Source organism: Triticum aestivum, chromosome 4A (assembly GCF_018294505.1).
Source record: "Triticum aestivum cultivar Chinese Spring chromosome 4A, IWGSC CS RefSeq v2.1, whole genome shotgun sequence".
NCBI lineage: Eukaryota > Viridiplantae > Streptophyta > Magnoliopsida > Poales > Poaceae > Triticum > Triticum aestivum.
The window spans coordinates 539,021,488-539,034,026 of NC_057803.1; the positions used below are offsets into that span (position 1 = coordinate 539,021,488).

At 46.0% G+C, this 12,539-nt stretch overlaps 1 protein-coding gene across 4 annotated transcripts; it reads left to right on the plus strand.

Moving 5' to 3' along the window:
- The first annotated feature begins 437 nt into the window (after nt 1-437).
- LOC123086788 (uncharacterized) lies at nt 438-5,212 on the plus strand. Of its 4 annotated transcripts, XM_044508587.1 has the most exons (11): nt 438-1,063; nt 1,721-1,942; nt 2,121-2,265; nt 2,414-2,547; nt 2,935-3,140; nt 3,257-3,538; nt 3,650-3,708; nt 3,804-3,840; nt 3,931-4,153; nt 4,252-4,398; nt 4,491-5,212. In XM_044508587.1, the coding sequence occupies exons 2-11, from the start codon at nt 1,922-1,924 to the stop codon at nt 4,929-4,931; spliced, it is 1,695 nt and encodes a 564-aa protein (XP_044364522.1). In that variant the 5' UTR covers nt 438-1,063; nt 1,721-1,921; the 3' UTR covers nt 4,932-5,212. The 4 variants fall into 4 exon arrangements, with proteins under 4 accessions (XP_044364522.1, XP_044364523.1, XP_044364524.1 ...); XM_044508588.1 differs by lacking the exon at nt 1,721-1,942 and having other exon boundaries at nt 440-1,063; XM_044508589.1 differs by lacking the exon at nt 1,721-1,942 and having other exon boundaries at nt 1,063-1,165.
- The last annotated feature ends 7,327 nt before the right edge of the window (nt 5,213-12,539 follow it).

The window sequence follows — 12,539 nt, forward strand, 5'->3', positions numbered from 1 at the left end:
TATTGCACGTGTATTGAAGTTGTGACCCACCTTCTAGTCTTGTATAATTAAGGTAGAGATCTTCCCTTGTATTATATATACGTGCGCCAGCATCCCATCAATACAACGATTATTATATTACAAATTTTCCCGCCTACATTAAGCATAACAAATCTGACGTTCGAGATTGTCGCGAGCATGGCAATTTTCTGCTGAGGAAAACTGTCATCCTCGTGACAATATCATTTGTCATCCCGGGACGCAGATTTGCCATGCTTAAAAATACGACGTCAGATTTGCAGTAAAATCCTTTTGCTTTGCACTAGCACATTTGGAAGGGTCCCTCGCTCCAATATCGGGTAGGGCGAGGTCAATCGCGCAAAACCTCCCCACCCCGGCAGAGCTACAACCTCTGTCCCGTCTCCGGCGCCCATCAGCTTTCACACACACACACGGAGACGGCTTGGGAGGAAGGAAGGGAGGAAGCAGAAAGGAAGGAGAGAAACAAGGAAACGGAAAACAAGTACCCGGCCAAAGTTGTTACGCGGACCCGAATTCAAACCCCTTTTATACGTTGCCGCTAGCTCTTCTGCTCCCTTCCCCCTCGCCGACCGACCGACCTATCTTCCTCTCGCCCCTGCCCCACAGAAATTCCTTCCTTCCTTGGCTCCGGCGCCTGCCATACCCATCACCTCCTTCCTCTATGCCCAAGGAAAGTATGGCGAGTCCCACCTTTAAACCCTTTCTGATTGATTGATCCCGTATAAAATACTTGCCTTCCTCCGTGCGCGTTGCCGCCATGGAAAGGGCCGACATCACACGCAGAGCCGGCCTTGTCTGAGACAGAGACGGGGAGACACCGAGAGAGACGGGTTTGGATCGGGCGACGGATGGGAGAGGGAGGCCACGTCCTGCGAGGAAGACATTAATGGCGAGAGAGACCCAGGGCAGGTGTTAGTTTGGAGCAAGTGCTGCCGTGTCTGTTTGTCTCTCGGCTTCCACGAGTTCTCGGTGTGGTGAGAAGACGAGCAGGAGGATATGCTTGCAAGGGAGGCCGCGTCTGGAAGATAAGTTTCCGGTCGGGGTAAGTATTTATATACGATATGATTATCTTTGTTCTGTTCTCCTCGTTGATTTCCCATTGGATTCCAGTTGAGTTCCTCTCTTGTTCTTGAGTTCTTGGGCGGTGAGTCGAATTTCTTCTCTGATATTACTACTACTATTCCGTATTTCCTACTTGAAGTGGGAGTTACTCTGTTCTTTCCTGGGTCAGTTTCGTGTGAAAATTCAAGAGGGGTTTACATAGCATAGGATTACTATGTATGATCAAGAATCGCAGCACGATCGAGGATGAAGAGTTCCACTTGAAAACGATAAAAGACTCTGAATTAATACTTGTGATCATCCCTTTGCTTTGCTTATTTTTGGCTTCTCTGAAGAAATTCAAGGACGCCGGTGCGTTTATTGCACAATGCACTTTTCTCTCGCTAGTTTTTTTTTCTCACTTTCACTAGGTAATTGAGTATAGTATAAAATTTAATGAGCACCGTGATTGGCATCGTAAATTCGTAATCACACACCGTGATGATATTTCTGATTTGCAATATTCGCATGTAAATTGCCATATCTCCGAGACCAGGATCCATCGTTATCTAGAAGAACGGTGCAGTAATCGTACTCGAATTAATGGCATGTCCAAAGCCTACACAATTTCGTCTGACTCAGAAACGGTAATTAATAGGCACACACACACGGGCGTTGAAAATGTGGCGAGGAAATCAATTTTCTCCAGAATTAGGCAAAAGCAAGAAACTGACGCGTACAGGCCGAAGATGAGATATCTGTGCTGCACATTCTCGTGACTGGACCAGAAATTAGGCAGTGGAGGGAGAAGAAGCTGACATGCCTAGCCAGACTAGAAACTAGAGACCTCTCACATGACATGGAAAGCACTCACTGCCAGGTTTGATCTGCGGATTGTCAAATCACATGCAGAAATCTAGTCGGGTTCTATCTTCTTGGGATCCATTGCTTTTGGTCTCTTCTTCTGATCGAATGCTTTTTGGTTTCTTCTTCTTCTTCTACCTTCGCACGTCCGGGTTGAGATTGGAGGGTAACGCTTGGAGCTTTTCCCATGGCAGCTTGCTGACATGGAACCGAGGAGGCTGGAGCGGTTAGTGTTTCTGCTCTGCTGCTGTGCGGCCATCACATGCTGTCTGCACGCGGGAGCTCAGGCCCAACCCACTCTACGACAACAATCCGAAGGCTCGCCCCACAATGGAGCAGGTGAGTGAATAATCCTCATCTACCACCTCATGAAAAAGCTTCAAAATGTTTTACCTTCCCAGGAAGATGCAAATTAAGTGTGCCTCTGATGTGTTGAAAAAAAATGTTTTCCTGTGAGGTAATTGATCGTGTTGCCTGTGTTGATCAGTGGGCAGGGTGTTGTCGGAGACGGCGAATCGGTCGCATAGCGACCTTTCGAGAAGAACGAGAAGAATCGATCCTCTTGATGGCTTGAGGAAGTATGAGGGAGGGTTCAACATCACAGACAAGCATTACTGGAGTGTAAGTTCTCTTCTTCTTTGTCTGAATACAATCTGAAGAGCCATACACTTGCTGACAAAAGAACTACTTTCTGAATAATACTCCCTCCGTTCCAAATTACTCGTCGTGGTTTTAGTTCAACCACGACGAGTAATTTGGAACGGAGGGAGTAGAAATGACTGCTTTTGCAGTATCATGTTCATTCATTTTTATATTACACTATACCATGTTCATGATCAGGGTATAAATGCATACAAGACACCTATTTAGCCTTTTTTAATGTGCAAAAATGACCTTACACATTGATATATGTTATGTTAGATGAAATTAACTGAATAAAATGAGAGGCGGAAAGCATATGCATCCATCCGGGATTAAAACTGATTGTCCTTGTGTTTACTTTTTCAGTCGACCGTATTTACAGGTAGATCTGGATACATCATTGGTGCATTATGGCTTATTGGTGGCATCATTTTTGCGGGCTTCCTTCTTGCCTCGAAGATTTTCTTCGCCAAAAGTAACGAAAGAGAAAGAGACGGTGCCATCGATGATTTTCTTGACAGATGCCATCTTGTGTCTGTCATGCTTATCATTCTTCTTGCAGTTTTTGCCATGTAAGTTTCAGCTCGGCGGTAGTTCTATCAAATTCTCACATGATATGCAACCATTGCAAAACCAAAAATCTTCGTAGAAACGTTGTGACTCATCTACTGCCACGCTTTATTTGCAGAGTTGCATCGGCAATCGCGCTTCAGGGCGCTGTACGATTTCATTCTAGAGCAGAGTCCATCAAAGATATCGTGGGGAGAACAGCGCTTGAAGCAACGGCAACGATTTACAACATCACAGGAGCCATTGAGAGGATGCAGAATATATCTAAGCTATACAACATTAGTAGCCAATCCTTTGATCATCTGAACTCCACAGTAAAGGCACTGAACTCTGAAGCCGTGGAAATTCAGGCGAAGGCCGAAAAGAACATGCGCTTGGTCAGCAAAGGCATCAACACATTGTAAGAACATTTTTACATGATAAGCATGATAGATACTGCTACATTAGTAGTTGTTGAATCTCATGAAACCTCAGAATTATCATGGGAACTAATACAGGTGATAATTTTCAGAGAACTTGTCATCATTTTAACCGTGACGCTGAATCTTGTCGTGGTCCTTGTCTTGCTAGGTAAGTGATCATGGTGAAATGTTTCTCAGTGAGCATAAATTCTACTATTACATATTACCTGAAAATAAAATTAACACATTGCTTTTTTATTCTAGTGGGAAGACCTCTGAGGCTACAGAAGTTGTACTACATGTGAGTAAATATCATTCACTTCAGACATCCACCATAATAAGCTGAAGAATTCTAGTTCATATTCTGATGACAGTTATCTGTTTGCAACAGGTGCATAGCCTTGTGCTGGGTACTGACAGTCCTCTTCTGGATGTACTTCGGGCTGTACTACTTCCTCGACAAGTTCGCCGGCGACACGTGCGCGGCCCTCGAGGAGTACCAGCTGAACCCCAAGAACAGCACGCTGGGCGCCATCATACCCTGCAGCGAGAAGATGTCCGGCAGCGTCATCCTGCACGATGTTGGTGCAGGCATACATGACATCATAGACCAGGTAACATTTTGAAACTCTGAAGCTGCGTTCAGAAGCAGAGCAGACAGAGTTAGCATGATGCATCCAGATTGTTTATGAATCAATCTTGGTTTCGACAGGTGAATTCGAACATTTACGCCATCAAGTCGGAGTACACCGTGAAGCAGCTGGACTACATCTGCAACCCGTTCGCCGCGCCGCCGGCGTACCGGTACCGGCCGGAGAACTGCCCTTCCGGCGCAGCCACCATTGGTGACATCCCTCAGGTAAACAAACGAGCAGCTCCGCGGCAGCAAATGCTTCCAAGAACCAAAGCATCTGGAGAGGAAATCTAATCTTGAACGTTGTTGTTGTGAAGATCCTGAGGAGGCTGACGTGCTCGGAGTTGGGCGGTGGCGCCAACTGCGCGCCGGCCGAGCTCTCGTCGGCGATCGACTACGACAAGGTGCAGACGTACACGAGCTCCATCCAGAACGTGCTGGACATCTTCCCGGGCACGGAGCGGCTGGTGAGCTGCGAGCTGGTGAAGGCCGGCTTCGCGGACATCGTGGGCAACCAGTGCGCGCCGCTGCGGCGCGGCGCGCGGGCGACGTGGGCCGCGCTCGCCGCCCTGTCGACGGCCATGGCACTGCTCGTGCTCGCCTCGGCGGCGTGCGGCGGCGTCGCAGGGTCGCGCCACGCCGGCGACGACCGCCACTCGGTGAGGCACCTCACGTCGCCGTCCAACTCGGAGGTATCGGAGACCGAGTTCGCCGAGATGCACGCCAAGAAGGTGCGAGTGAAGATCGTCGGGCCGTGAGAGGGAGATCAAATTCTTTTTGCTGTGCTCTTTGCTGTTTGCAGGTGATAGTTTGAGAGAGGGTATACGGCCGGCGGGAGAGACTGATCCCGGAGAGATCATCCATCGCCGGCGCGCCATTGACGCGAAATGTTTGGTTTCTTTTTGTGCGTGGTCCGGAGAATCCAGCCATACACATGCAGTCTTGGTATAGGAGAGGAAAAAGAAGAAATTGGTGTAATCCTGTATTTGACCGGCAAAAATGATGCTGTTTGTATATAGATTTTTTAATCAGAGCCTGATTTATTATCTTACAAGAGACTTCTTTTTGTCGAATCGCAAAACTTGCCTATCTTTCATTGATAGAATAAAAGAGAATGAGTGCAACAGAAAGTGGATCCGAGACTCGCTGGTTGGCGGGGCCTGCTCCTATCCTTAGCCGGCAGGGCCATCCTAGTGCGGGCGGTCCTTCATGCCCTCCCACTCTATGCAATGTCTGCTCTTCTGCTTCCTTTAGGTACAATCCAGGCCATCGATAGTCGCCGTCGGGCTTTCTTCTGGGCAGGACAGGATACGATCTCTGGGGGTCAGTGTAAAGTTGCGTGGGATGCGGTCTGTGCTCCCTTCTCTCGTGGGGGTCTTGGGTTTCTGTCGTTGCATCAATTCAACCGGTGTCTTCTCCTCAAACAACTGCTCAAAATTCACTCACACTGCATAACCTCCGAGCCAAACCACCTGGCCTCCACCTCCGGATGGAGCCACCACCGTGACCTTGGCGACCCAACGCGTCTTAATACTGTTATCCGGCGCGACATGGCAAAGGGTCTTCCTCTGCTCCGTGCTATCACCAGGGTAATCCCTGGCGATGGTCGTTCCACAACATTCTGGCTAGACTTATGGATCCCTAACCACACCACCACTCTAGCAGTTCAGTTCCCGGCCATTTTTTCCCATACTCTTAGACCGAACGCTTCCCTTGCAGCTGTTCTAGCCCACCCACAACTAAACACCTACCTCGCCCCACGACTCTCGCATGCTGCAGAGAGAGACCTCGAATCTATCCGCTCTATCCTCGCCATGTTTTCCTTGAATGAACAGGTACCTGACCGGAGAATCAGCAGGCTCGAAGGTAAACCTCTGACCACGTCCTTCGCATATGGGGCAATATGGATGGACCGATCGGTGGATCCGATGGCGCCTGCAATCTAGAATAACTATGCCCCAAACAAGTGTCGGTTGTTCCTATGGCTAGCGCACAAAGACAGGCTCTACACCAATGAAAAAATCAAATTCGGAAACTATAGCAATTAACGCAAAAATAATCAAAACTATGACCCCGTCGGCCTCGCGTTGGCCGAAGAGGGTGTTTTCGGCCCGGGTTTGGCCGAAGTAGGGCTCACCTGGGCCGAAGAGGTGGCGTTCGGTGGTGGGCCGGCCGAAAATCATAGCTTCGGCCCACGCGTGACCGAAGTGGGCTCTTTTCGGCCAGCGAGCGGCCGAAGTGCTTTTCAGCCAGGGGTTGACCGAAGAGGTCGGGATAAGGCTCATGCGGTCGTCTCCTTCCTCTAGACTGCTCGCACTCTGTTTCCTCCTCCTCTCTCTCTCTCTCTCTCTCTCTCTCTCTTCTCTGTAACCTCACAAGCCCGCACCGATCTCCTCCAGTTTGCACCCATTTTCACATCCAAGACACTGAATAGATAGATCATAGCATTCTCCAACGGCCTATGGTGTATTTTTTGGTATGGGATAGTTTTTTCTGTGTTTGGGAGGGAGGAGCCATGGTGGGGTGGAGGAGGTGCGGTTGGGAAGGAGGTGGTGGTGAGGAGGAGCAGCAGCTGTGGAGGAGGAGGTGCGGCTTGGGGGGTGACCAGAGTTGAGCCTCCGGTCGTCGAGGGGGCGGCGCTGCCGTTGTCCGGTGGTGCAAGTACTCCGCGAGGTGGCCGGTGCCACTGAGTGAAAGAGAGGAGCAAGGAGCTAGGGACACACGCTTCGAAGGTATAACCATGCCGTCACAAATTTTCTCTGAATTGTATATTTTAATTAGTTTAGATAGGTCATATTGCGAAATGTAGTGTTAATATATTTGTGGAGGCATTTTAGTGCATAGTTAGTGTAACGGGTGATATTAGTGTTCGTTGTGATTAATGAGAAGATGACAATGTCTGGTAGGTGAAAATGTCTGAATCAGTAAATCTGAATGTTTACTACGGCGCTGGTAATGTTCGATATAATGAGTTGGGGGTTGATCTTAGCGAGTTTAAAAATGGCGTCACGACACTAGCAGACCCGGACAGACTGGACATTAGACAGTTGAAGTATTGGTTGACAACTAGTTTCGGGCTGGATCCTGAAGTATGTTCCGTCAGTATTCATGCATTGTGGACCAAATCTTGTAAAAATGTCAATTGGGAGTTGATGCCGATAGATAGGAGCCAGCATTGGTTGTCCCTGTTAAGACGCTGCCGAGACCGAAGGATCCACCCATATGCACTTATGCAACCTGTGCCGAAGGAGGAGAATACTGTACAACTCCACAGGAGGCATGAACCCGGCCAAGGCAGTGAAGTGGCTAACGAGATTGTTTTATCCGGGTCACAACCACAAGATGTGGATGCTAGCCAACCCGAGAAAGAGTCGGACAACGTGCCACACAATGTTTGTGGTCCTGATACTGGGCAGAGTAGCCGGTCGATAATATTAGCTGGTTCTGGTTTTGCTGATGGGGATGAGGAAGGGGATGAAATGCAGAGGGTGATGGAGGAAGAGGACGAGGATGGATTAGTGTAGGAACTGGATTCTGAAAATTCTGAGGATGAAGTGAAGGTACTGATTCCTTCTGCATGGGAGCAGGACATATCCACCGGCCTTACGGTCAAGATGGCCAGGAGACTTCATGGAAGTATAATCTGAACCAAGTACAGATAGGGGCTATGTTTGATACAAAGAAAAAAATTAAGTATGCGGTGATAAAGTGGGCTATGTCTGCGCAGAGGGTTTTCTGGACACACATATCAAGTCCAACAAACTATACTGTGAAGTGTGTTGAAACAGGTTGTCCTGGGAAGGTGCACGGGCACGTGCCGAAGTATGACTGAAGGAAATATGCCCTAGAGGCAATAATAAAGTTATTATTTATTTCCTTATATCATGATAAATATCTATTATTCATGCTAGAATTGTATTAACCGGAAACACAATACATGTGTGAATACATAGACAAACTGAGTGTCACTAGTATGCCTCTACTTGACTAGCTCGTTGATCAAAGATGGTTATGTTTCCTAACCATAGACATGAGTTGTCATTTGATTAACGGGATCACATCATTAGGAGAATGATGTGATTGACTTGACCCATTCTGTTAGCTTAGCACTTGATCGTTTAGTTTGTTGCTATTGCTTTCTTCATGACTTATACATGTTCCTATGACTATGAGATTATGCAACTCCCGTTTACCGGAGGAACACTTTGTGTGCTACCAAACGTCACAACGTAACTGGGTGATTATAAAGGTGCTCTACAGGTGTCTCTGAAGGTACTTGTTGGGTTGGCGTATTTAGAGATTAGGATTTGTCACTCTGATTGTCGGAGAGGTATCTCTGGGCCCACTCGGTAATGCACATCACTATAAGCCTTGCAAACATTGCAACTAATGAGTTAGTTGTGGGATGATGTATTACGGAACGAGTAAAGAGACTTGCCAGTAACGAGATTGAATTAGGTATTGAGATACCGACGATCGAATCTCGGGCAAGTAACATAACGATGAAAAAGGGAACAACGTATGTTGTTATGCGGTTTGACCGATAAAGATCTTCATAGAATATGTAGGAGCCAATATGAGCATCCAGGTTCCGCTATTGGTTATTGACCGGAGACGTGTCTCAGTCATGTCTACATAGTTCTCGAACCCGTAGGGTCTGGACGCTTAAAGTTCGATGACGGTTATATTATGAGTTTATGTGTTTTGATGTACCGAAGGAGTTCGGAGTCCCGGATGAGATCGGGACATGACGAGGAGTCTCGAAATGGTCGAGACGTAAAGATCGATATATTGGACGACTATATTCAGACATTGGAAAGGTTTCGAGTGATTCGGGTATTTTCAGAAGTACCGGAGAGTTACGGGAATTCGTATTGGCAGTGGCGAAGCCACGCTATAACTGTGTAGTCGCTTGACTACACAGGTTTCTCGTACGACATCGACCCCCACATCTGTATACTACGTCGTTGAACCAGGCAACCAGCAATATTTAACTACACAGGCCCATCTATTCTTTTATTTTTCTGCTTGTGTAACAATTAGTTGGGCCACTACTGGGCCATATCGCAAGAAGAAATCCAAAATCCCTAACTGATCGCACTAGTTGATCCTCAAATTACGTGATCTCGTTGGCTCCTTCATGCATGCCTCTCCAATGACCGTGGACGGCCGCCGCAGCACATCGCCTTCAGACTTGCTACTCCGGCGACCGGCGTCGGCAGTGCGTCGGTGATCTTTGGCTGGACTGTAGACGTGAGACATGAGGAATGACCACGTTGGGCCGTCCGGCGAGCCGCGAGCGGCGCACCCGCGGCTGCACAAGATTTGTCGATCTGAAACTCTGAATCAATCGATCAATATTACTGTACTAGTCTGTATCTGATCCAACACAACTACACAAGGCAAGGCCCTCCACTTTTCTACTTCTACAGTTCATTATTTTCCAGTTTTTCTCTCACTAGGCACTAGCAATATTAAGATTTAGGATGTAGGAGATTATTTTTATTAAGAATAAGAATTGCATATTTTCCTTTTCTAAGCAGTAGATTTATTTTGTCAGGTCATTGGTTTGATAAATGGATAAATTTGTGAAGAAGTGGCAGTCCAACTCAAATGTTGCAAATACCACACAACAGCAATCACCTGCGAATGAGCAAGAACAGACTCCCATTGATGCTCGAGCTGCTTTGGAACATGTGTTAATTAATAGCAATGCAAGGCCGCGCCCAGCTAAAGAAAAAGAGGAAATTGATACATCCAATCTTCCGCCAGATCCTGCGAATCGCATACCAATTTTCCAGTACAGTGCCAAAGTACGTGATGATGTGCGAAGAGCATACCTCCTGAGAGGCCCGTTCCAACCAACAGGACATGCTTTCCTTCAAACAGATTTCAAACGTCGTTTTAATGAAGAGTGGTTCAAGGATCACAAGTCTTGGTTGGAGTACAGTACAAAGGAAAATGCAGCATTTTGTCTTTGTTGCTATTTGTTTCAGAATGAAAGTCTAGGCCATGGTGGTGGAGACGTATTTTCAACAAAGGGGTGGAAAAGTTGGAATAATATAAAGAGATTGGATATTCATGTTGGGGGTCCTTCAAGTACTCATAATCAGAACATGAAAAGATGTGATGATCTAATGAACCAGAAGCAATCCATTGGAGTTGTCTTTCACAAGAAAACAAAGAAATCCAATATAGAGTACCAAACTCGGCTAATTGCGTCATTAGATATTGCAAGGTTGCTTCTTGTTTTGGGCTTGCCATTTCGAGGTCATGATGAAAGCGAGTCTTCTTCGAGGAAGGGAAATTTTCTAACTTTTTATGATTGGTATGTTGCACGTTGTCCTGATGTGGCTGCTGTTGCTTTGAAGAATGCTCCTCAGAATTTAAAGTTGGTTTCTTCTACTATCCATAAAGATATTGTGAAAGCTTGTGCTATAGAAACAGTGAAAGCAATCATAGAAGATCTGGGAGATGAATGCTTTGCTATATTGGTTGATGAATCTCATGATGTATCTCACAAGGAACAAATGGCTCTTGCTATAAGATATGTTGACAAAAGGGGGTTTTCAGTGGAGCGTGTTATTGGCCTTTCTCATGTTACTCAAACAACTTCTCTTGCTCTCCAACAAGCTATTTATGCAGTGCTTAAAAAACATAACATTAGCCCTTCTCGAATTTGTGGCCAAGGCTATGATGGAGCTAGTAATATGCAAGGGCATTTGAATGGTTTGAAAACTTTAGTAATGGAAGATTCTAGGACTGCTCATAGCATCCATTGTTTTGCTCATCAACTTCAACTGACACTAGTTGCAGTTGCAAAAAACCATGAAGATGTGGTGTGGCTTTTTGAGTGGATGAGTGTTCTTCTCTCCACAGTGGGAAATTCTTTTAAGAACAAAGGTATGCTTAGAGAGAAACAAGCAAAAAGAGTCCAGACGGCACTGCAGAATGGATAACTTGAAACTGGTAGAGGTTTGAATCAAGAACTTGGACTTAAACGAGCTCGGGATACTCGTTGGGGGTCTCATTTCAGCTCTCTCTTGAATATGATTGTTATGTTCCCCTCGGTAATTGAAGTTGTTGATGATAATGCACAAAACGCCAGCAAAGCTCTCGATAGGATTAAAGCAAAAGGTGTTCTGGATGCTATTCAAACATTTGACTTTGTTTTCATGATGCACTTGATGAAGGCTATACTTGGGATTACTAATGATCTAAGCGTTGCTTTGCAAAGGAAGGATCAGGACATTGTGAATGCCATGTCATATCTTCACACAACCAAAAGAACGCTACAGGACATGAGAAACCAAGGTTGGGAAGGTATGATTAAAAAGGTTACTGATTTTTGCATTGAGCAAGATATTGAACTTTCTGATATGGATGCTATGCATATACCCCGAGGATCGAAATCAAAGCGTAAGGCTCAAACTGATGGCATATCAAATAAGAATTACTACCAAAGTGTGATGTATGTTGTTATTGATATATTATGTGTAGAGATTGATGACCGCTTTAGTGAAAGCAGCACAACCTTGCTTCTTGGGATGGCTTCTTTGGATCCTTCTGATTCGTTTGCTAATTTTGACAAAGAAAAAGTGTTATCAATGGCTCGTTTGTATCCAGATGATTTTGGGAGTGAAAGCAAGATTGAAGATCTTAGTGTCCAACTTGATAACTTCCTTGAAAATGTTCGTGATGATTCAAGACTCTCCAATTTGAAAGGGGTTAGTGATCTTTGCAGAAAACTCGTTGAGACAAAGAAGTACAATACCTTTCCTCTAGTATTTCTTTTGGTAAAGCTAGCATTGATCTTGCCAGTGGCGACGGCAACAGTTGAGAGAGCATTTTCCGCAATGAAATATATCAAGTCTGATTTGCGTAATAGAATAGGCGATGATTTCTTGTACCACTGTCTCATAACTTATGTTGAAACTGATGTATTCCAGTCTATTAGTACTGATGCTATTATGCATACGTATCAATGTATGCATCGTCGCAAAGAACTACTGCCATAGTTGGTTTGTAATAAAGTACGATATTTTATTCATGTTTATGATCTAATTTTTTTATTAATGAAGCTTGACATCACATGGTTTTGATCCTGGCACCGCCACTGCGTATTGGGCCTTAATGGGCCATACGGGAAAGGAGAAAAAGGCCTCAAAGGGTGGCCGCACCCCTCCCCATGGGCTGGTCCGAATTGGACTAGGGAGGGGGGCGCCCCCTTCCTTCCTTCTCCTTTTCCCTTCCCTTTCCTTCTCTCCTACTCCTACTACTTGGAAGGGATCCTGGTTCTACTAGGAAAGGGGAAATCCTACTCCCGATGGGAGTAGGACTCCCCTAGGACTTGCCATAGAGAGGAC

Bases quoted from the DNA above. Each gene is read 5' to 3' on its own strand.
- LOC123086788 (XM_044508587.1), top strand. From the start codon at position 1,922: ATGGAAAGCACTCACTGCCAG. The intron at 2,548-2,934 runs GTAAGTTCTCTT...TTACTTTTTCAG, and splicing joins CAGACAAGCATTACTGGAGT to TCGACCGTATTTACAGGTAG. The intron at 4,154-4,251 runs GTAACATTTTGA...TGGTTTCGACAG, and splicing joins TACATGACATCATAGACCAG to GTGAATTCGAACATTTACGC.